Here is a 22363-nt window from a genome sequence, read left to right on the forward strand (position 1 = left end):
TGTTGTTTTGTACTTCAGTTAACATTAGGGTTTGAAACAAAGCCGTTGCTTCAGTAGGTGTTCCAGTGTTGCTCCAGTGTTAGGCTAACAAGTATAATATCCTGTGTAATAAGTGTAAGAAAGACTCTTCAGGGATTTGGAAGTTATGGACTTGAGCATTACTGTCTGACACAGCAGTCATTACCCGCTAGATAACTGACTGCGGTGACAGTTAGGAGCCTTGAACCAAAGTACAAGAGCCTTCTCCAGTAGACAATGGCAAATACATACAGGTAATAACTGCTACAGAGGACGTTAATGCTGTTATACATTGATGTATATGAGGGACAAATGTGAATAACGGCCACTCTACTCAAAACATTGGCTGTGAGATTGATATAATTCATATTTGTGACATACAAAAATACACTACTTGAATGCACTGTTATATTTTAGGTTTTTATAAACATGGTTTACAAAGAAACAGCCACCCTTTTTAGAAAGTCCTGACACAGATTGTGGGTACAAGCAACATGTGTTTATTTGTGTAGTGTAACACTTCAGACGACAGCAATACCAGGAGTGTTTCCACAGCTCAAATCTATAACCTACTTTTCACAGTCTTCTTTAAACAAGATATTCTTCGCATGACTAATATTTAACTGTAAAAGTAAACCCACATCATGTGTCCACCTTTCCTGAACGATGGGTGTACAGCCTGATAGGTGGTGCTAATGTAATCTGTGTACATATTGCACATGTCTCTTTTTGATTTTCTGCTTTACATAACTTTTTCATCTATATGCTGGTTTGCATTTATGCTTCTGACAGGAAATATTAGCAAAACAACACTTTATGAAAAAATGCCTGTTGCTTGTTCTGTAGATACACTTTACCAATAGCAGAACATTATAAGATAGCACCTGCATTATTATACAATTACATTTGTGAACCTTGAAATGAGATGCTTTTTCTTTTAGAATTTATTAGACAATCACTGGAAGAATATGCTGTATGAAAGTGCTATGTGCCTTTAAAAGGAGGCATTGATTGCATCCTATTTTCACAGGAGACTGAACATTTAATTTTACAAACCTATTGTCTAGAAAGCATTGCTTACTCCCCATGAAAAAAAAAATGGTGACGGAAACATACTGCCATTGAATCGTAGATGAAAACATTTCAAAAGCATGCAGAGGCATACTTCCCGAGGAATGATCAAATTAACTCATTTGCAGAGAGAATGGTATCTCATTGTTTAATGGAAGAAAGAATATTGTCTGGTGCCATTCATTTGGGCATTTAAATATAGATTAAAAAAAAAAAAAGTTATTCTTCACATGACTGATTAGTTAAGCAAATGGTATCCCTGTCATGAACTAAGTCAGTTTCAGTCAAGACAACCACAGTTCAGAATGTCAGTGTTGTATCAAGACAACCACAGTTCAGAATGTGATAGTGTTGTATCAAGACAACCACAGTTCAGAATGTGATAGTGTTGTATCAAGACAACCACAGTTCAGAATGTGATAGTGTTGTATCAAGACAACCACAGTTCAGAATGTCAGTTTTGTATCAAGACAACCACAGTTCAGAATGTCATAGTGTTGTATCAAGACAACCACAGTTCAGAATGTCATAGTGTTGTATCAAGACAACCACAGTTCAGAATGTGATAGTGTTGTATCAAGACAACCACAGTTCAGAATGTCAGTGTTGTATCAAGACAACCACAGTTCAAAATGTGATAGTGTTGTATCAAGACAACCACAGTTCAGAATGTGATAGTGTTGTATCAAGTTGCTGAAATTCCTGAAATATAACATGTAATATTGACAAAGCTTTTACTCATGAGGTTTTAAAGAATCTTTTTTTCAAAAAAATGTTTTTACAAAATGATGTTCACTAAACCTGATAAGACACTATTTTCTTTTACCAGTGTATAATTGTTCAAGACATCTCTTAGTATTATTACTCTTAAAGTTGTACTGTAGTAGTAGTACTATCTACTAACATTTAGGATAAGCTTCAAGCTGCACTGTAGTTTCTGTTAGCACACAATTCTGATATAATACAACACATTAGCAACACATCGTTAACCAAGTGGTTTCTTTCCTGATCATAGCATTTTGTTAAATGCACATGTATCAAATAATGAAAGAGTATAAGTACAGGGTAGCTGCAGTGTAGTTAATGTATCCGACATGTACAGTATTTCTTCTTTTGTTATCACTGTGATGCGCTTATGCATCTAGCTATTAGTGTAATGCACTTAGATGCTAGATCCCTTGAGTCTGGAGGCATATTCATGACTGGGAATGTTTATGTGTGAAAGTGCTATTGTTTAATACAAACCTTTTCTCTAAAGGTGGGTCCCTTAGTTGCACTTTACCATTCGCTTGAAAGCCCAACCTGTCACTATGCTGATCCTTTCACTTAGCAGGAGTTGTAAGACATTTGCAATATAACACTTGTTAGTTAGTCCAACTGTTGGGGCACAGGTTAGTAACTTATCAAAGTGTTTAGAAGCTGATGTGGACTTAACATTACATAAACTACCAACTGACATTATAGTCTGTTGGACTGTCAAAAAATAATAATGAATTAAATTACATGTACAGAAATGGCTTTAAAGTTTTATCCAAGGCGACTTACAGAGACTAGGGTGTGTGAACTATGCACAAGGAGGTTAAGTGACTTGCTCAGGGTCACACAATGAGTCAGTGGCTGAGGTGGGATTTGAACCAGGGACCTCCTGGTTACAAGCCCTTTTCTTTAACCACTGGACCACAAAGTAAAGCTCATATGTATGGTCGGTTCAATGAATTTACTGAAATACGAATATTAAAGATTTAATTCTAAGGTGTAATGATGCAACTGGTACAAAGGGTAATTCAACAAACTTGTTAATAACCATATTCCCTCAACAAGCTCAACTATGCATAAACAACATCATTGGGAAGATATTTCCAAATGCCAACACTGTATTTTGTTAGTACAAACCCTTATTTTGTATCATTCTGTCAGGTTATATCATTAAAAGGTTGAAACATGACTGGAACAAAACAACCGAGTTCACAAAAAGAGACGTTGTACCTTCAGAGTGTGAATCAAAGCTGTGACATCCCTTAGATCTCATAAGTCTATAAAAAAAGAAAACAGGAAGGAAAATGAAAAGGCACAGCCAGCTGATCAGCCTGTGAATTCGGGGACCTGAAGTGATTCATTAAGGCAGTGTTTTGTCTTGTACAGATTTACCAAGCTGTTTCCAAATAACCCCATTCTTTGCAATTACTAAAAATCACCCCTCTGTTGGCTGGCCTCTGCTGCTTCCCACATGAGCTGCAGTCTGATGGAGGAGTCTTGTTAGGATTTCATTCGGCATTGTAATTAGCCATAATCATAGCCGTCCTGGGTGCATGAGAATGTGCGTACGACCGATTCACAACCCCAGCCCATTTGAATATGAATCTACCCAGTAAGTAGCCATAAAACAGAAGCGAACAAAGGGCCTTCTCACTTGAAAACTCTTTCACCCCCCTCACCAACATCTCTTTTCCAGTTTCTGGGATCTGCCTGCTAAAACAAGGGTTGCTTAATGAAGACAATGGTTTATTATTTCCTCTGAGTGACACAGAAGGGCCAGGGTTTTAAAGACCCGGTTCTTTAAGTGGGTGCCAAGGACAAAGGAGACAAAGAGCACAAGCAGCCAGGGAACATAGCTCTCTAACAGTCATGCTTTTTGGAACAGTACTTTAAAAAAAAAAATTACAACAGCCTGGGACTTGTTTTTTTCTTTCAAGTACTAAGTCATAAAATGAAATAATCAGCAATGATCCATATATATGTCTGTATATTTCAGTGAAATTTGATGCAGGGTCTGTGTGCAATGTTCAGGAAGAAGTACATTTGCCTCACTAATGAGGGTGGTGGTGGTGGGGGGGGGTCTCTGCAAACACAAACCTCCTCAGCAAAATCTCAAAATTGCTGTAATGTAACTGAGTGTCCGACAGTGTGCATGTGATAATGAAGTAACGTCCAGCAGGGGGGGCTGTCTCACTTTTTACCTCTCTACACCACTTACAGGATGTGTTATTACCTGCCCTCTAGTAAGAGTTCAGTATGGGGATATTTAATTCCAAATCACTGATGCCACTCCCCTGGCTCCTGTGTTGTCTGGTACTGTGAGATGGAACGCTTGTAAAGAGATATTTCTACATGTCCTACATTAGTTCCATAGATAGCAGATGAAGTTTTTTTCAAAGCTTTTGATTTCAAAGTGTAAATTGCCCTTTTTTTCTAATGTAAGGGTAAATAATAGAATATTGCATGTTCTATAATATAATAATGTATATTATACTGTACAGTACATATTTTGAATTGCATTTGCTGACTTCTCAAAAGCCTGTGAATACTTTTATCATAATTCACTTTTGAAGAGTCGCTTTACATTAGCTTCTGGGCCGCACACTGTAAACTGGTGTAATTCCTATTTATGTGGTGGAAACGTTTAGAGAGCAGAGATAACCGTCTTTTCAAGCCGATGGAGATTAATAGAGAGATACCTAGGGGTTCAGCACGGGGACCTCTCTTCTTGTAATTATTTCTAAATGAAAGCAATCATTTTGTGGTGCACAAGTAAATGGCATTGCATAGGCAAGTGATGCTGTCATTGTAGTAGAAGGAAAAGAACAAGTACTGTAGCTGTTCAATTAGAATGCTTGTAGCAACTGAAGGTAACACTGAGTGTCTCTAATTACTGTGTATTTACATAGCAGTTACTAAGTAAATACATGTGCACTTACACATAGTTACAATGTTATTATGCATAGTTACCATGTACTTAATGTGTAAATCTTTATGCAAGACCTCTGTGATAGCCACCTGCTTGGGTGAAGATTGCAAACACCTGACCCTGCTTTAAAAGGCCAGTACTGGTTTTTGTTTTAATTTTGTTTCTCTAACGTTGAATCACTGTCCTGAGTTTGCTTTTCCTGCCACTCGCTTTGACCGCAAGCCTACCCTTCCACTCCTGCTGATCGGTGTTCAGAAATATCTGATACTATCAACTACCGTTCAGGATGTAGTGGGACAATATTGGGAGACTGGTTTTATAGTGGTGGGAGAGTAGTTATATTACATATATTTTAACCAAGCCAGCTGCCTTCAGAGCTACCATATGAAAATAATTATTAAAAACAAATGATGTGAATTGAAAATGAACACAGCTCCTGCACATGAAAGTAATTACATTTTCTAAATATGTTTCGCCTTCCATATTTAGGTGTAATAGGTCTTGGAGTAGATTAAATGTCAACTATAAGGAATTACTGTTTAAATTGTAGTGAGCCTCCAGGGTGAAGTGTTGAAGATAGCAGACATAATTAAAAAACACTTCAAGTTTGATTTATGGAGGCAAATTGGAGGTTTATAAATTCTTTCAAAAACATGCTGAATTTTTAAACAACACCTTGTGTACTCCCATTTTCTCAGTTAATTGTATTAGTGTGGGCTTGTGACAGCATTCGTTTTAAAGGGCCGTATATGTCTTTCAATTTAATCACGTGCTAGTTTTATTTTATTTGCATGCTGTCAGATTCATCTTCAGGTGTGAATGTAAGAAAGTATTGGCAATAAAATGTTAATGAGGAAAAAGTGCCTTACGTATGGAGAAGAGGTGCATCTAATGAATGTGTTTTCTGGTTTAAAACACCATTTTACAAGGAAATATCAATACTGTAATGCATTGAATAAATAATGTACTCTGTGATGGCACTGATTTAATTACTTAACTATTGAGAAATACTGACCTTACTGTGTGATTACCCGTGTTTTTGAAAACCTTCTGCAGCTCTAAAATAAAATTTACTTCTCCAACAGAAGACATGTATTGCAAGCGTGACATCTTAAGTCATGCTATCCAGATATGACTGCCAAACAGCCTTTGTTTTACCCTATTACCTGGGTTTATCCTGCTAGTTACCAAGAGTAATTCATTAGAATTAAAAATACACTGCTGGAACGAATCAGGTGTCAATGACTTGCTGGGTTTTGTTTTCATTTTAAAGGGTCACATTCCTGTGTGGTTCCAGCAAAAAGGAAACTCTCTCCCCAAAGTCTGATTGGTTTTTATAATATGTAATAACCAATCAGATAATGCCTTATGACACACACTGTCAAATCCGCAAGTTATCAATTCATCCACTGAAAAAAGCTCTGGGAACATCTACACATAAACTGAACACGTCTGTAACGCTTTTGTGCATAAACAGACTATTTTGTCCTCAAAATAGTCTGAAACATCTTCTCTCTAAATTGAACCAGCTTAATCTGTTTAATTAAACCAGTTTAATGTGCACTCGGGCCCTGAAGTATTTACCTGTTACATGTAAATTAATAACCCTTGACCCACCCCCCAGGCCCTGAACTGAAAACCCCTTTCCTAGAGCATTGCTTGTCCTCTTCACTTTAAATGTGATTCATTGCAATATTACAACAGTATATTTTTTGTAAAGGCTAGGAATTCAATTAACAGATCACTTGGGGAAGGCATCATGTAATTTTACTCCTGGTAATCTCTTTCCTAAAATACAGTTTGATACTGCAGGGAGTAGGGTTACATAACATGAATATATTATTAATTAAACCTCTGACTCATTTCAGAATGATATGACCACTATGACAGCAAAGGCAAACTAAAAAAGAGCAGCTCACCCTGTGTACATTAGATGTGACTTGATTTTTAGTCACAGCACGGAGATTTCTCCAGGCGGCATGATTCAGACAGATTTTCCGTTATTCGGGGAATTAGGATATTTCTCATTTATTTTGTCTCCCTTCAGGAGACTTTTGATCATGTCCTGAATTTCCTAACAACAAATGTGATGCTGTTAAATGACAGTAAGACAATGTTAATGTTTTTGATCATCAAGATTTTTAGCCCTACTCCTTTATCTTTACTGAACTACAGTATAGTGTTTTTCTCTTTTCAAAAAGTAGGTGTAAATGTTCTGAGAAAGGGTAGTGAAACAATCTTAAAGTTCTTACTTTTGCATTGGAGCATTTATATCATTTAAACATATTATACACAGAAGAGTGTCAACCAAGTTTTAAAATCCATTTATAATCTCACTTCTTATTAGCAATAACAATAATATTTTTTCTTCTTTAATTTGCAATATACAGATGCTGTGTTGTAGTTCAGACCCACTCCAAAGATCTACTGTTGATGCTAATAAGAGGTAGGAGGTAATGGATTTTAAAACCTTGGTTAGAAGTCATTTCATAACGTATTATATCACTGCTGTAGTCAGAAATGCAGTGGAATAAGTCTGAAGAGCCGTGTATAAAGAAGTGTATGGCAGCTGTCTGAAATGCGTCTGGACAGAACCCTGAAGAGATGCTTTCAGCTGCCGTGTATCAACTTAAAGGGGACAACAAAATGTAAAAATGAAAAACCTTTTAAAGGATAAAAAGTAACGATTAAAGACCAAGTGTATTAGTTGTCCTTCCCAAACTTTCAATTGATGGTATTTGCTAACTGTACCCACTCTCTGTTGATGCTGGCTAATCCCAGTTCTTCACTCACCGCCTCTCAGCTTTAAATCAGAAGAGACGTCTTGTTCCACAGCGAGAAATGAAAACATCAAAACACTGATTGATTATATATATATATATATATATATATATATATATATATATATATATATATATATATATATATATATGTATATATATAAAAAAATAAATGTAGTGTTGTGTTGTCGATTTTGATTTCTTTGTTTGTCACCTGTCATAGCTCCCTCTCTCTCTCTCTCTCTCTCTCTCTCTCTCTCTCTCTGGTCTGAGATATGATGAGAAAAGGAGTGAACGTGGAGGGATGGAAGATAACATCTCATTAAATAGCTAATTGGACTGGGGTGACTGCTTCACCTCCAGGGCAGACATACAGAATTCATCAAAGCCTTGTTTTATGCTGTCAAGAGGAAGTTTTTTGAAAAGCGGCAGAGAATGCTTGAACAACCAATGTTGCTTTTCTGCAGTTAAAGATTAAAGTGTAACAGGATTCGACAGTTCTAGAAGGCAATCTCTGCAGCGGTAAGAAAGAATCCTATCCCTGGTGCTGATAAAATAACAATCAGATGTGTGTCACTGCCGCCACCACTCCCCCTAAGTTATTTGAAGGGAGGTTTAAAGTGACTTTATATCATAAACATTTTATTCCTAATATTTTATTTCTTACCTGTTTAATCGCCATAGCGGTTTTGTATGTAAATATTATCTATATCGTTTTTTCTACATTATTTACCATGCTTATCAACTATTCCAGCAAACATTGATTCTGAAAAGACCCCTCGAGGAAGAGGGGTGGGGAAGCAGATTTGCGTTCATCCATAGTTGAAGCATTGCGCACTGAAGCCTGTGCAACATTGATATGCTTCCCCACCTCAGTTCCCCACAATCAGCCTTAAAGAGTCTTTTCGAGAAGCAGCTTTAGCTGGAGCTTAGTTAGTAGACATGGTAAAGAATGATTTAAGAAGAAATGACAATCGAGACAAAATACAGAACATTAAAACAAATATTTTAAAAAATGTTGGTGATACAAAGTCCCTGTAGTTTAAAGTGAAAGAATGATTTGTTTTCTTCTTAGTTGTCACCATTGCATGTTTACAAGCTTGCAACAGCACAGCCCCCGTAATGCGTTGTAGTGTGAATTGTCTTTTATCCAAGTGCCTAACAAATCCCTGTCACATTGCAGCAGCAGACCTTTCTTTTCAATCTACGCGCTTTCCAGGACTTATAAATCAGTTGACTTCAAGCTCGATGAGATGGCATATGCCCTGGTTTGAAGAACAGATGGAAGCTCGGGGAAAATTATTTCTAGAGGATTGCTACAAGCACTACTGCTCTATAAAAGAAAGCCATTTGCCCTGGTTTCTCACATAAATTATACAGGCAGGGAGCATAAACTCATTTAGCGGAAAATCTTCCGTCTTGCTTGTAGAGGTCATTTAGCATATTTAAATGAAAGTTATTTTTTGACGAGCGGCAGGGTTTTAATGTTGTGCTCTGCCGAGATTAGCATTTATGCCAATAAGTGGTTTTTTTTTTATTTCTGTATGGATTGGTATTAAAGTAAACAGGCTGCCAATGATTTAGTGTTTCTCAGATATACTCCACTTTGTGTTGATTAAAATGAGCCCTTAGAGATCTTGTTATATCAATAGGCTAAGCCCCTTTCACACTGGCATGCTCTACCCAGGTCAGAACCTACTCGAGTCAGGACCCGATGTCATGCAGGTCGGGTATGCGATTTCACACTGCTTTTGATAAAGCAGGGTTGAGCTGGGTGACTGACGCAAGTACACAACGTGCGTATCAATGCCCCGGAAGCAGCTTGTTACAGATGCTTCCATCCAAGCTTCTCTGGATTGAACCGTTAGCCCAAATGTTGATTAGAGCAAATGTTTCTACATCCCTGCTGCTATCTGGCTCATGCTGTCTCTCAATCAACAAAAATATGGCTAAACAGAAATGTTCCTTGCGGAAGTGAAACCTTGTGGCTGTTTGTTATTGCGTTGGCTCACGAACAGCCGTCATGCATTTTGTCTCGCTCAACCCAGGTCAAAGTGTGTAGACCCACATCCTGAGGTTGGTCACTGGGATCTGGGTATGACCCAGGTATGTGGTTTCACACTATGCAGGATGGTGACCCGAGTAGCCAGAACCAGGGGTATCCAGACCTGGGTAGGAGTGCCAGTGTGAAAGGGGTTCTAGATATTTTTATTAAGATTTTGCTTAGACCAGGCATGCTCTGTGATGAATCGTTTGGAAATACTGCTCATCTACGTAGACTTTTTATATCCAATAACCTTTCACCCCCGAAGCTGTAATTTGGAATTCACTTCTCAACTAATTAATGCACAACTGCTCCTTCTTGTTTTAAACCGAGAACAAGCTAACTTGGTAATATGAATGGGTTCAGAGAGGGTGAAAAGAGGCAATGGGCTTGACAGTGGGAACTGGGGTCACACGTTGATCATCAGTCCTCCTGCTCAGTAGGTGACAGCAGTGAGGCAACAGTGGAACTGGACAAAACTGGGGTAAAATTTGGGGTGGTAAAAATAGTCTAACTTCACTATAACGAATGAACCCTTCTTATAACAACCCCTTTTTTAAACGATCCAAGCAGCAAGAACCGTTTTTTTCAATGAAATGAGCCCTATTAGAATGATCACTTTTACAAAATCTACCCGGATAAAACGACCTCGGTAGTGACTGACACTGAACTTTCTCTCAGTGAAAACAAAGACCTCGGTAGGCTAATTCGAAGATGAGGCTGATTCATAGATTACTGAATTTATTTAGGTTTTCCTCTGTTTTTTACGTATCCTTTCACATAATCACTCTAAAATGAACGTTCTATAAATATAGTCCTCCATAACAATGATCTTCTCTATAAAATGCGTACAAAACAGCGTTTTAAAACTGTACACGTTTATTTGAATAAACAGAACAAAAGATTATTATTATTATTATTATTATTATTATTATTATTATTATTATTAATTATTATTGCGCAGTTATTAAAAAATGCTTCTGTGAAAATAAACTGAGGACAAAGATAAAAAAAAGATAGTGCAATTGAAATAATAATAATAATAATAATAATAATAATAATAATTAGTCTTTTCCTTGATAATTGATTTGAATATTTCCAGATATCGAGCAGTTATTAAAAATGCTTCGGGGAAAGTTGCCTTGTAATTGGACAGCAGAAGCAGTGTGACCTTCGGAAGAGCTTGATGAAGATGGCGAAAGAATGTGGAGTGTTCATATTTAAAACATTAAGAACATAAGAAAGTTTACAAACGATAGGAGGCCATTCAGCCCATCTTGCTCGTTTGGTTGTTAGCAGCTTATTGATCCCAGAATCTCATCAAGCAGCTTATTTAATGGAATGTTTGGGTTGGGTGTATTTCACAAAATGCTCATGTAGCCAGGCTCATGTGCAGGTGTGGTTCTAAAGCTATTTAACCTCATCGCACAGATAGAATGTGTAACAGCACAACACTGTCCGTTACGCACAATTTACTGTCAACATGGTCGAACTTAAATGACAAGGCAGCACTGCATTTTGTTTCCCCCACATTCATTTCTGTTATTTTAGTTCTATGTGTTTTATCCCACAGATAAAAAAAAAAACATTTACAGAGAAAATGACATGACTGGAGAGAGTAATTATTCAAACAGAAACTTAAGTCATTAAGTTCTCTGTATGTGAAGGTTACATATTTAAATGCTATCACTATATATTTTGGAGTAATGTAGTCTATGGCCCATGAAAAAAAGGTTTATAAAGGGAGCAGTGTTTTACCCAATAACAAAATTTATGTTTTTTTTTTTTTTTAAGAAATACAAGGCCCTATTCACAAAATTGTTTTTAATGACAGTTTTTTTTTGTTTTTTGTTTTTTATTTAAGTTTCTATACACATTATCCAATTAAATTGATTAAATGGTGCTACGAAATAATGAGAATGAACTTCTAATCATCTCTAAACCGTTGGGAAAAGGTTTCGTGAACTACAAACTTGATTTAAATTAATCACAATTAGATTTACAATACTGAATCTAACAGCGCATTTCTTAAAACGGTACATAAATGTTTTGTGAAAGGAGCCTGATCCCATTGTTTGATAGCCATTAAACTGGTCTAAACAGTATGGAATAATGTAATTGTTTAATATTGTAACAGTGGCAGTATACATATCAATGGGTCATATCTATATAAAGTGGCTCCAATATGAAACAAGACGCAGAAGTATTCTAAGCAATCTCCCGATCAGAGACAAAAGCTGTCTCTCTGGAATTGTCTGTCCCCCAGATCTTAAATGTAATTTAGCAAGTACTCTGGCTGGATATAACATTGGCATGTTGGCACACATAATGTCAGAGGGCCCTTTTTAGAGTGAAGAGTAGCAGTGTTTCGATTTGCCATTAAGAAATGCATTTATTTTGAAGCCAATTAACCTTTTGTCAGAAACGTGTCAGAGGCACAGTGAATGCAGTGCTGAGGGTCACATTCTAACATTGGAGAATATGAAAGCGATCACGCCAGCATATGTTACCGTCCGAATCCGCGACAGTGTAATAAGAATCCGCCTCTCTTTGTATTCCACTCTGTATTACCGGGGAGCACTCAATCTTGACCTAGCCATTTTGTAATTAAAGCTTCCATTCCGAAGCGTCCTGCAGAAACGAAGTTTGGAGAGATAAATAGCTGTCTGCCTGATGCATATTGCCACTTCCATCACTTGATGTACTGCGGCAAATAGGCTGGGTTGCTAGAGCCTCATCCAAATGGAGATGGATGGGCTTGAAGATACTTAGTCCCTGAGGGAAAAAACTCAAGTCATTTTTAATATATATATATTGAAGAATAGAAGCGTTAGCAAAGATGGGTGGCTGACTTTTAGTCATTTACCTCCTTTTACTAAGAAATGTCTTGATGGCATTTAGCTATAAAGTAACGTTGTTTAGCAAAGAGGAATGTCACTCAATGAGTATTGTGGCTGGCTGTCACAGTGGCATGTTCTTGGCTTGCCTTTCAAGCTGTTTTGTTGCCTTAGTATTACGCTCAAGGAATATTAAAGGGAATTGTATGACTCTCATTCCACTAAGAGCTTCTGGAAGGTCTTCTGTTGGGCTTTTTGTTTTATTTTCTTAGACTAGACCTATTCGCTTTACAGTATGATTAATGTTTGTACAATACAGTTGTGCGTATAGCAGAACATGTGAAATGCATCCATCCAGTGTTTTTTTTTTTTTTTTAATGGTTTAAAAAAAAAAAAAAACATACAGGTTGTTTTACAAAAGGGTATTTTTGATTGCCATTACTAATTTTAAAAAAATATATATTACTAAACAGTGACATACTACTGCAAATGAAGGACCTCTATTGCAATGCAAACTAAAGAACAGATGTATCTACATCAGTGGAGGCTTGTGACAAAGTGGCTGAGTGGCAACAGGTGCAGGAGTGATGCAGTGCGTGAAAGAAGCAGACAGAGATCATTGTAATCCGGTCTGTTTTTATTGGAGTTTTCAGGTCTGGCAACCAAACAATAATTCCCCGGCAATGCACACCAATGTGTACAGCACAGGGTAAATAACATGGGAAAAGACAGTCCCAAATAATAAACAATATCTGCCCCACAATAATACAAACAGGTCACCAGTCCTGGGTGCGTGCAGTAGTGTGCAAGGTATATTTGTATTTGGACTAGTTTAAATTGTAATAATAAAATACCTTGTTTTGAATTCAAGTCATGTAGAACCCTGACCTTTATTGAAATAAAGGACTAGACAACGTTTCTAGTGAATACAAAGGAACAGTTTTATAAGAAATAAAACTAAATAAAAGGAAAAACTAAAGGTGCAACAACTAAACTAAAATAATACAGAAAGGAAGAAATAACTAAACTAAACAGTTATGTCGACTTCAAATGTTCATCCAACTCTTTCTCCGGTGATCAATCGGGGCTAAGTTAGAGATTTGATTATAAGTACTTTTAGGATTTTAGACGTCTTATGCAGCGGACTCCCACACCAAGGCAAACACTAGAATAGTTATCTCGTAAAGTGTCCGAAAACGGTGTCTCTGTTCCAGCTGGTCGCAGGCTGGACCTCCAGGTTGTCACAGTTCAAAGACTGGTTTGTGTATCAGATCCTTGGATTTCGTGTCAGCAGCCCAGTTTGAGTGTCGCGCTCATACTTTTGTAATGTTCTCTTTACCCCTGTGATTGGATAGTTTGGTTATTTTCAGCGTGTACCATGTAAACTACTATTCCCAGAAGACACTGCGTGCCCATATGCATTGTATTGTGACAACGGTAGTGTCAGTAAAGTGAGATATATTTTCAAAGTTTCATATTACGATACCCCTTCCTTTCAATGGGAACAAATCTAAGAGCAATGCAAATTACTCAACAATCGGCCACACTTTAAGCCAGGTGTATTTACATGTAATAAAATTAAAATGTGTTTTAAAAGAAAACTACAGTTTTATAAGGTTACTTTTAATCAAGGGTTTCGTGTATTGAGCAACACAGGAGGCAGAGCGTACTGTAGAAAGTCAGTGGTGTTCATGTGCTGGGGTTTTTTTGCTACAGAATTAGTTTGGTCTTGTTTTCAATATTTGTTGCAAACTGCAGCAGAACTCAATGGTAGTGCTTGAGAACACAGCGGGACACGGGCACAGGAATATCACGTCCAGCTTTGAAAAACTGAATCTGCACAGGCATGCGGGGATGCAGAATTCTATGGGGATACAGAAATCTGCGGCAATGGGGCGAATCAATAGGCGAAAACTTAAGGCTATGGCAGACAGTACTAATAGTACTGTAAATACATTTTTGGCTAGAAGGCCACGTGATGGTGAAAACCTCATATGACTGCATGTATTCTTTCTCTCTATTAAATATATTAAATATAAATGTATATATAGATAGAGTGCATACAAATTGATTTATATCAAAATAATAAAAAAATTACATGATCCCTCAAAATCCAAGAACAGGTTTGGTTAGAGGTAACCGAACAAAGAAAAACACCCAATGCGAATGATTGTTAGCACAGTTGATAACCCAACATATGTTATTGCAGAAACAGCTGAGAGGCAGTTACAGCCCCATGTTGAAAGTTTTCCTAGCTATGTTAAAGATACAATACATTTTCTGAATAGGATTAACCGATTAAAAAATGAACTTCCAGAGAATACCATTTTATTTTGCATGGATGTAAAATCCCTGTACCCCAGTGTTCCCAGGAATGAAACTTTAGAGACATGTAAAGAGGCACTGGATAACAGAAAAGATAAGAGCATAATACCCACAGAAGAGATATTAAATATGATACAGATAGTTTTAGGAAATAGTTATTTTACATTTGGAAATAAATGTTTCAAGCAGAATGATGGCACAGCAATAGGCTCAAAGTTAGGCATGCATTTTGCAAGCACATATATGGGTAAATGGGAGGATATGTTGTTGGGTAAAGTATACAAGAAACCTTTAGAATACATGAGATACATGGATGACATTTTCGGAATATAGACACATGGAGAGGAATCGCTTCCAGTTTCATGAATTAGCAAATAATACCCATCCAGATATTTCGGTAGATCTAAGGTGGACAAAATCAGAAATTTAATTCTTAGATACCTTGGTTAAACTTGATCAAGGATTTATTAAAACAGACCTTTACTCAAAACCTACTGATATGCATCAGTACCTACATATGTCATCATTAACAAGCATAACATGAATGAACTAAAATTCATAGTTTTAGAAAACATAAAATTAGACAATCTACAATATAGAAGACTAAAAGAAAATACATGGATAAATAAACTAAACAATGAAAACAGTGTTTTAAAATGAGGCTCAGTAGCCCAGTGGAGCTCTCAATATTGTTTCTTTTGAAAATGTTAATTTACCAACATTTAAGCAAAAAGCAGTCTCTGTCTTTATTCCACAAGCACAGCACTGTCTAGTGCTGATCGGGTCTGCAAAACTTGCTTTCTGAGAATATGAAACATTTAATAAGCATACTTTCTTTCTTTCTTTTGCTTAAAAAACAGTGATTAGACAAACGTGGATTGACATTTCATTTTGCAGTTTAAATACTGTGTATAAGGTAGTGTTATAGTATGAATAAAACAATCCATTTTTAATCGTGTTAGTTTTTTCCTCTAAAACTGTACTTTGTAAATAAGAAGGCGAGAACATTACAAACGTTATTTCAAACTCACTTGAAGTTTAATGTTTGAGGTCACTGTCCTCCTAAATTGCTTACTGACCCCCTTGCAAACGAGGCCAAGTCTCAATAGGTTAATTTCCTGCATAAATAATAAATACATAAATAATGAATCAATGATGTGTATCTCAATATAATTTACTAATTTCATGTTAATTCAATAAAAAAAATAGTTTATTAAATGCCCATTAGATGCCCATTTTTAAAACCCTGCAATTAATTGTTATTCACAGATTGAGCAACATCTTCAAAATCTGTCTGGGAACTGTGCATTTGCTCAAAGCACATTTCGCAATTTGATTCTATCGCTTTACTCAAAGACTGAAGAAGCTGTCTGTTCTTTTCTGTTTCCTTCTTTCAGCAGATCGTTTTGCTCTTTTCAGTCTATCCTATGGGATGTAAAAAGGGGACAGTACTGACACATGAATCAGTAAATAACATTTTTTTTAAATAAACTTTCTAGATAAATACATGACTATTTTAGAAATCTTTGATAAATACATTCATGTATTTTCAAAAGATACAATATTTAACTAGACAGAAAATAACAACTCTGCAATGTTACAGTAGCTGTTGTGAAGATGGCATTTCATAAATTGCAACTATTCTTATATTCTAAGGAAAGTAAGATGCTTTCTTAACAGATAATTGGCAACAGAAGTAAGCTGTACTTGTAGGGAACACAAGAAATGTACTATAGCCCAAGTCAATGCAACCAAGACATTTTTTTGCACTTCAGTGCATCCGGAAGCACTTTGTGTACTTGATTTTAAATTAACATACAGTACCTTCCCCTATACTCTCAATAAACCCATACTGTAATATTTTGGTTCTTTACTTTTTATTTGTTTTTATGTTAATTTAGGATATGCAAATACTCCATATGCAAAGCGGTTGCATCCATCTACCTTTGCTAACTGTGGCTAGACCAGGGGGGTCCAATCCTGGTCCTGGAGGGCCGGTGTCCCTCCTGGTTTTTGTTCCAGTTGTACCCTAAATTACATAATTGGAGCAAGTAAGCTTCTAATAATCACTTAATTGGTCCAATTAAGTAATTTAGGTTATAGTTGGAACAGAAACCAGGAGAGACATCGCCCCTCAAGGACCAGGATTGGAGACCCCTGAGCTAGACCATCGGAGTGAGTCTGAACTACAGTACAGTACATGAAGCAGCAGGAAGTATCAGAAACTTCATCTACAGTATAAAATACATGCAAAGCACCACAAGACCTTCAAAAGATGACAAGGAATAATGATATTTCAAAATCTTTCTTAGCATTTGTTTTTTTCAAATGAAATACACACACATATTATTAAACCTTTAAATTGCTCAAAATCTATATTTACAAGAGCTCAATTTTTTCACATTTAGCATCTGCTTTAGGCTTGCTGATAAAATGTCTGGGACACCTTGGCAAATGCACTGACACGCTTAGCATTTAGGCAACCAATATGGCGTAGCTGTCTGATAGTATGGCTTTGCATGCTTCTCTTTTCTCAAAGGGCCATTACACTACTTGGGAGGTGAACGCCTTTTTCAGGAGTGAGAAGGGGCTCTCTGTCTTCTTGCCGAGGGGACGGACGCTGCACGTGTATATTTTAAAATGATGAACTTGAATACCTTTCAGATGACTCTTCGAGAAGAGAAGACCTGACATGCACACTGCATAAAAGTCTCTAGAGAAGAAAAAAAGAAATCAGAGATGAAAACATCTGTGTGCTCTGCTGCAAATCTGGGAGATCCCAGAGCTGATGCTTTTGAATTGATGCCATTTGCTTTTAGTGATACCACACTGTTACTGTGTACTTATCTGCACCCAGAATTATTATTATTATTATTTATTTATTTCTTAGCAGACGCCCTTATCCAGGGCGACTTACAATTGTTACAAGATATCACATTATTTTTACATACAATTACATTATTTTTTATATACAATTACCCATTATACAGTTGGGTTTTTAGTGGAGCAATCTAGGTAAAGTACCTTGCTCAAGGGTACAGCAGCAGTGTCCCCCACCTGGGATTGAACCCACAACCCTCTGATCAAGAGTCCAGAGCCCTAACCACTACTCCACACTGCTGCCCATAAAGACTTTATTCTTTATAAAGAATAAAGTCAGGGACCTATTTATAGAGCAACGTGGACACCAACTTGTAGAAACCCATGTTAACTAAACCTGGGAGATCCTGTCTTGTTTTCTGTTCATTTCGTTCATCCTTTTCCATTCACTTGATACCCCCTACAGAAAAGATCAGCTGAGTAAAAAAGACAATCAACCCAGCCACACATAATAGGCGCTACAGTACTTTGATTAAGAAAAAAAGAATAAAGTTCCCTGCTGTTATATTGCAAGCTGTGTAAGAAAGGAGTAGCACAGAACCTGATAACAGCACAGCAGGGTTCTTCCGATTAAACTGGGGACAGTGATTTAAGAAATCTGCTGAGTCAACATAATAAAAGATATTGCCAGAGCAAAAATATTCAGGCCTGAAACAAATTACCTGCTTTCTGTAAAACCACAACATATTGAGTAGACCTATAGCTGCCTAAAGAGTAAGTAGCTGTAGAGAGTGTTTTTACTGTCTTCTTACATCTTTTTGATCATTCTGGTTCTTATTGCAATTGCACCATTTTTTATTGTATTTAATTTTTGATAAAGTCTTTCCTGAAGTGTTACAGAACGCCCTGCAGTGTTTACATGCGACTCATTACATCCCATGTATCTCTTTGCTTCATTGAAATTCACACATCACAGGCGAATCAACTTGGGAATTGCTTTTATTCATCTTTGACTCAGGAACGTTCACCAGAAGAAAGTCCATTTTTCTTCTACACATCACAGTGTATCCAGTTCATCTCCCTCCTGCAACAATGCTGGTGCTCTGGCTGAAGTGTGTGGCATACTGTCAGAAGAGAAAAACAGAATTGTTGCAGGAGGGAGCGTGATCTGGATACACTGAGATCCTTAGAAGAGTTTTTTTTTGGTCTCCTAGCGAACGCTGCCAAATAAATCTTGAGTATTTATTTTTTTTAAACAGTACACCTTCAGGATAGAGTGGAAGACCTATTATCTTTGTACACCTACAATATTTATTTTTTCAATGGCATGAATATCAAAATCAAGATGTACTTCCTTAAGGAAGCTTATGATAAGAGCATACTAGGGATGTACTGTACCCTTCTGAATAAAATGAACAAATATAATCAAATGCTTGTGCAGAACCCCTGATAAAAAAATAATAAGAAACCACATACCCCACTTGCTAGAGATATAAAAATACTAAGCATTTGGAAATCCTTCTCTTGTGGATTTGAAATAATAGTCTTGTGGACTGTGTAATACCAAATAGTCCTTGACTTTTATAATTCTCAAAAACATTATTTCAAGTCATCATCATTTTGTGCGTACTATTTTAAACTTGGAAGGATAATGATATTTGCTTTAAATTGGGTTTTATATCAGAGACCTGTCAGCACAGGAGCAAGTGGGCTGACGGTGCTGTTGAGTTTGCAGCTCTCCTCTTGTGTCTGCTTCTCAAGGTGAACAGGGTCAATTTTAACAAAAAAAAGGGGTGCAGATGATTACACAGGACTAAATAAAACAACTTCCTAATAGCTACATTACCACTCAGTAGAAAAAGAGTTTTGCTGTACAGTTGAGAAGTACAGTCATATATTTCCCTGGCATGTGTAATAATAATAATAATAATAATAATAATAATAATAAGTCATTGGCCCAGTAAGAATGTGTTATTTCTTCTAACTGGGCCAAGTGTTCTAAAACTAATTGGAAAATATTGATTAGAATAAACAGATACTCAAGAACAGCTGTACAATCAAGTGTATTTATTGTACTTTTAGCCATCTCTGTGTAAACTGCACCAAGCTTCTCAGCACACAATATCATTAGAATTGTACCCATATATACATATATATATACAGTAATGCATAAAACACAATCTGTTGTTCGATTGTCCAGCCCTCCCTCGTGATAAAAGGTTGAACTAAAAACAATGCAGTGTTTGCAACTCAGATTCTAGTTTAGTAGACCAATTGGTCCATGAAAGCAGGCACTGGGTCTTATGAAATGAATGATAAATCACAAATGTCACGTTCTTTGAACTCGGATGGATTTTTAGAATTCCTTTTTTTGTAGGCAAGCAACCTTCAATCGAGCCTTACTGTTGTGTGAATAGCATTACTGTCAGCCATGTATCATGTTACATATTAAAACTGTCAGTAACAATCCCAATGAACAATCACAATGACAGAGGGCTGATAGTAGACTCTTGGTTTCGTATTTTAGACTACATGTATTTATAATGTTTGATGAGGAATGACAAACAAGTAAGTAGTCATTTATGACCCCCCCTAAGGAATAGTCACATATCAATCTAGATCAATTCAGAAAAACAATTATGATCAGTTATGAATGTATATGGGCACATTGCCTTATTTCCTGTGACAACTGAAGAAAGATATAAATGCAGACCCCAGAAATTGACAAAACAATTCTCTTCCTTTCTTGGATTCTAAACAAAAAACACATAAACACCATTTCTGAAAAAGTCAATTGTATTGACACAGGCATGATGCATGTCAACTTTGGAGTTAATCAACTAAACTGTTCAACTGAAGAGGTTTTAAATTTAAGAACGAAACGTAGGCCTCCATCTTGTTTTACGAAAGAACACCATTTTGCCATATTTGAATTCCATTGTCCCTAGGATGACGCCTACCAAGTTAGACGTTAGTTGGTTAAACGGTGTGCAAACAGAAGCAGTTTGATGTCTGGGTGCGTTTTGGCGAATTTGGTGGCAGCCATTTTGCTAGTAAAATTTTTTGCAGCAACTTCTGCTTCGCACTCTTAAAGCGGGGTTGGTTGCTGATGACGTATGCAAAGTTTCAGATCAATCTGTTCACCGGTTCCCAAGAAGAAGATTTTGAAAGTTTTTTTTCCAAAAAATGCATCAGGCCGCCATCTTGGTTGACGCAGGAGTGCCATTTTTTTGTATCTGAACTGCAATCTACATGGGATGATACCTTTCAAGTTTCATGTTGATTGGTTACACCGTGTGCAAACAGGAGCAGTTTAAAGTTTTGGGAGGAAAAATAAAAAAAATAATAATACATAAAAAAAAAATTAAAAATCTTTACAATAACAATAGGCTTCCCAAGTCAGCTTATAAAGTTCAGAAAAATGTAAACAGTTCCTGAATTTCTACCAGTTTGAAATTTGAAGTCGCACAAATACATGGTGCAAACTGAGCTTGCAAACATTGATGGACAACGTGACAAAACTACATTACCCAGAAAGCCAAAAGAAAGTCGCACATGCTCAGTTTGAACTGTGTATTTCGATGTGGCCTCAGAAGCTTATTGCAGAATTCGTACTACCAAATCTAACGTAGAAAGTTAAGGTTCTCCCTCGGTTTCAAAGAACACACCTTCAGAAAATGATAGGTATGTAACAAATAAAACGTTTTTATGTATGTCTCCTCCCGTTAACATGTAATGTGTTTTACTAAACACATCACACACTCCCAATGGCGTGTGTTTTAAAACATACACAAACTGGTTAACTGCTGCATGATTCAATCTTATACAGTGTATTCGCCTATCGCAGTTACGTTCATAATGGAATATTATTTGTCATGTACTGTAATATTCATGTGTCTTAATTTAATTTATATAAATGTTATTATTTAAGGAAGATAATAAAACATAAGCTTTGACCTCCCCGGCGCGTAATCGAACCCCGTGTTCCGTGTGACAGGCGGGGATAGCATTATCATTAGATTTTGAATTTGGTCACACAGGTTATGTTTGTTTACTATTATTACTGCTTGATCGAGTGACTTGCAGTGGCTTGCAGTAAGCGGTCTATTTCAACTTTTTTTTTTGCTTTTCACTAACTCATGGTGGAACTAACAGTTTTGCAGTTAATCCGGTGCAATGTTTATTTAGATTTTTCGAGCTACAGCTGATCGGTCACGTGACCTTGTAAAACAATTGCTGCTGCCAGATAGCAACTTGTAGGACTATTCCTGGTCATGTCAGGGAACTTTAAATGAGCACGAAGAGTCCTGTGTGAGTGCTGCCGAATCCATCTTAAAGGAGAACCGAACAGGTCTGATGTCTTAAACAGAGGTCACCATTAATAAATAACTATGGAGTAATGTAGGAAGGTCACCTGCAAGGAGAACTATTTTCTAACATTGGAACATGATACTGGACCGCTGCTATTATAAACTCAGTGATGGATAACAATGCGTCCGAATGTTGTTAAGTGGTCCTGTAATTAAACATGATTTTTATTAGACCATTTGGAATTTGTAGTAGTATCAGCTGTCCAGGTAGTTTGCCTACTCTTTCTTCTCTGTTGATGGCTTCCTGTGTTAGAGTGCCACAGATGAGAACAGTACACAGGTCACGTCAGGTGGCTGGTTTCTAAGCCCTGTCAGTCCAAGTAAATACATGGGGAGCCTGGAGTTTGTGACTGCCCCGAACTGCTGTTGACTCTCATACTGGAACAGTAGCTGTTTTTTATTTATGTATTACT

The 22363-nt window shown here is 36.8% G+C and overlaps 1 protein-coding gene across 2 annotated transcripts in view; it reads left to right on the plus strand.

Moving 5' to 3' along the window:
- Nucleotides 1-21119: 21119 nt before the first annotated feature.
- The window catches only part of prkn (parkin RBR E3 ubiquitin protein ligase), a 168044-nt gene continuing 166800 nt past the window's right edge, over nt 21120-22363 (plus strand). For both annotated transcript variants that reach the window (XM_034005349.3, XM_059024659.1), the window contains exon 1: nt 21120-21264. In XM_034005349.3, the coding sequence (XP_033861240.2) occupies nt 21258-21264 (7 nt within the window). In that variant the 5' untranslated portion in view covers nt 21120-21257. The remainder of the gene's footprint in view (nt 21265-22363) is intronic.

Source organism: Acipenser ruthenus, chromosome 5 (assembly GCF_902713425.1).
Source record: "Acipenser ruthenus chromosome 5, fAciRut3.2 maternal haplotype, whole genome shotgun sequence".
NCBI classification, from domain to species: Eukaryota; Metazoa; Chordata; class Actinopteri; order Acipenseriformes; family Acipenseridae; genus Acipenser; species Acipenser ruthenus.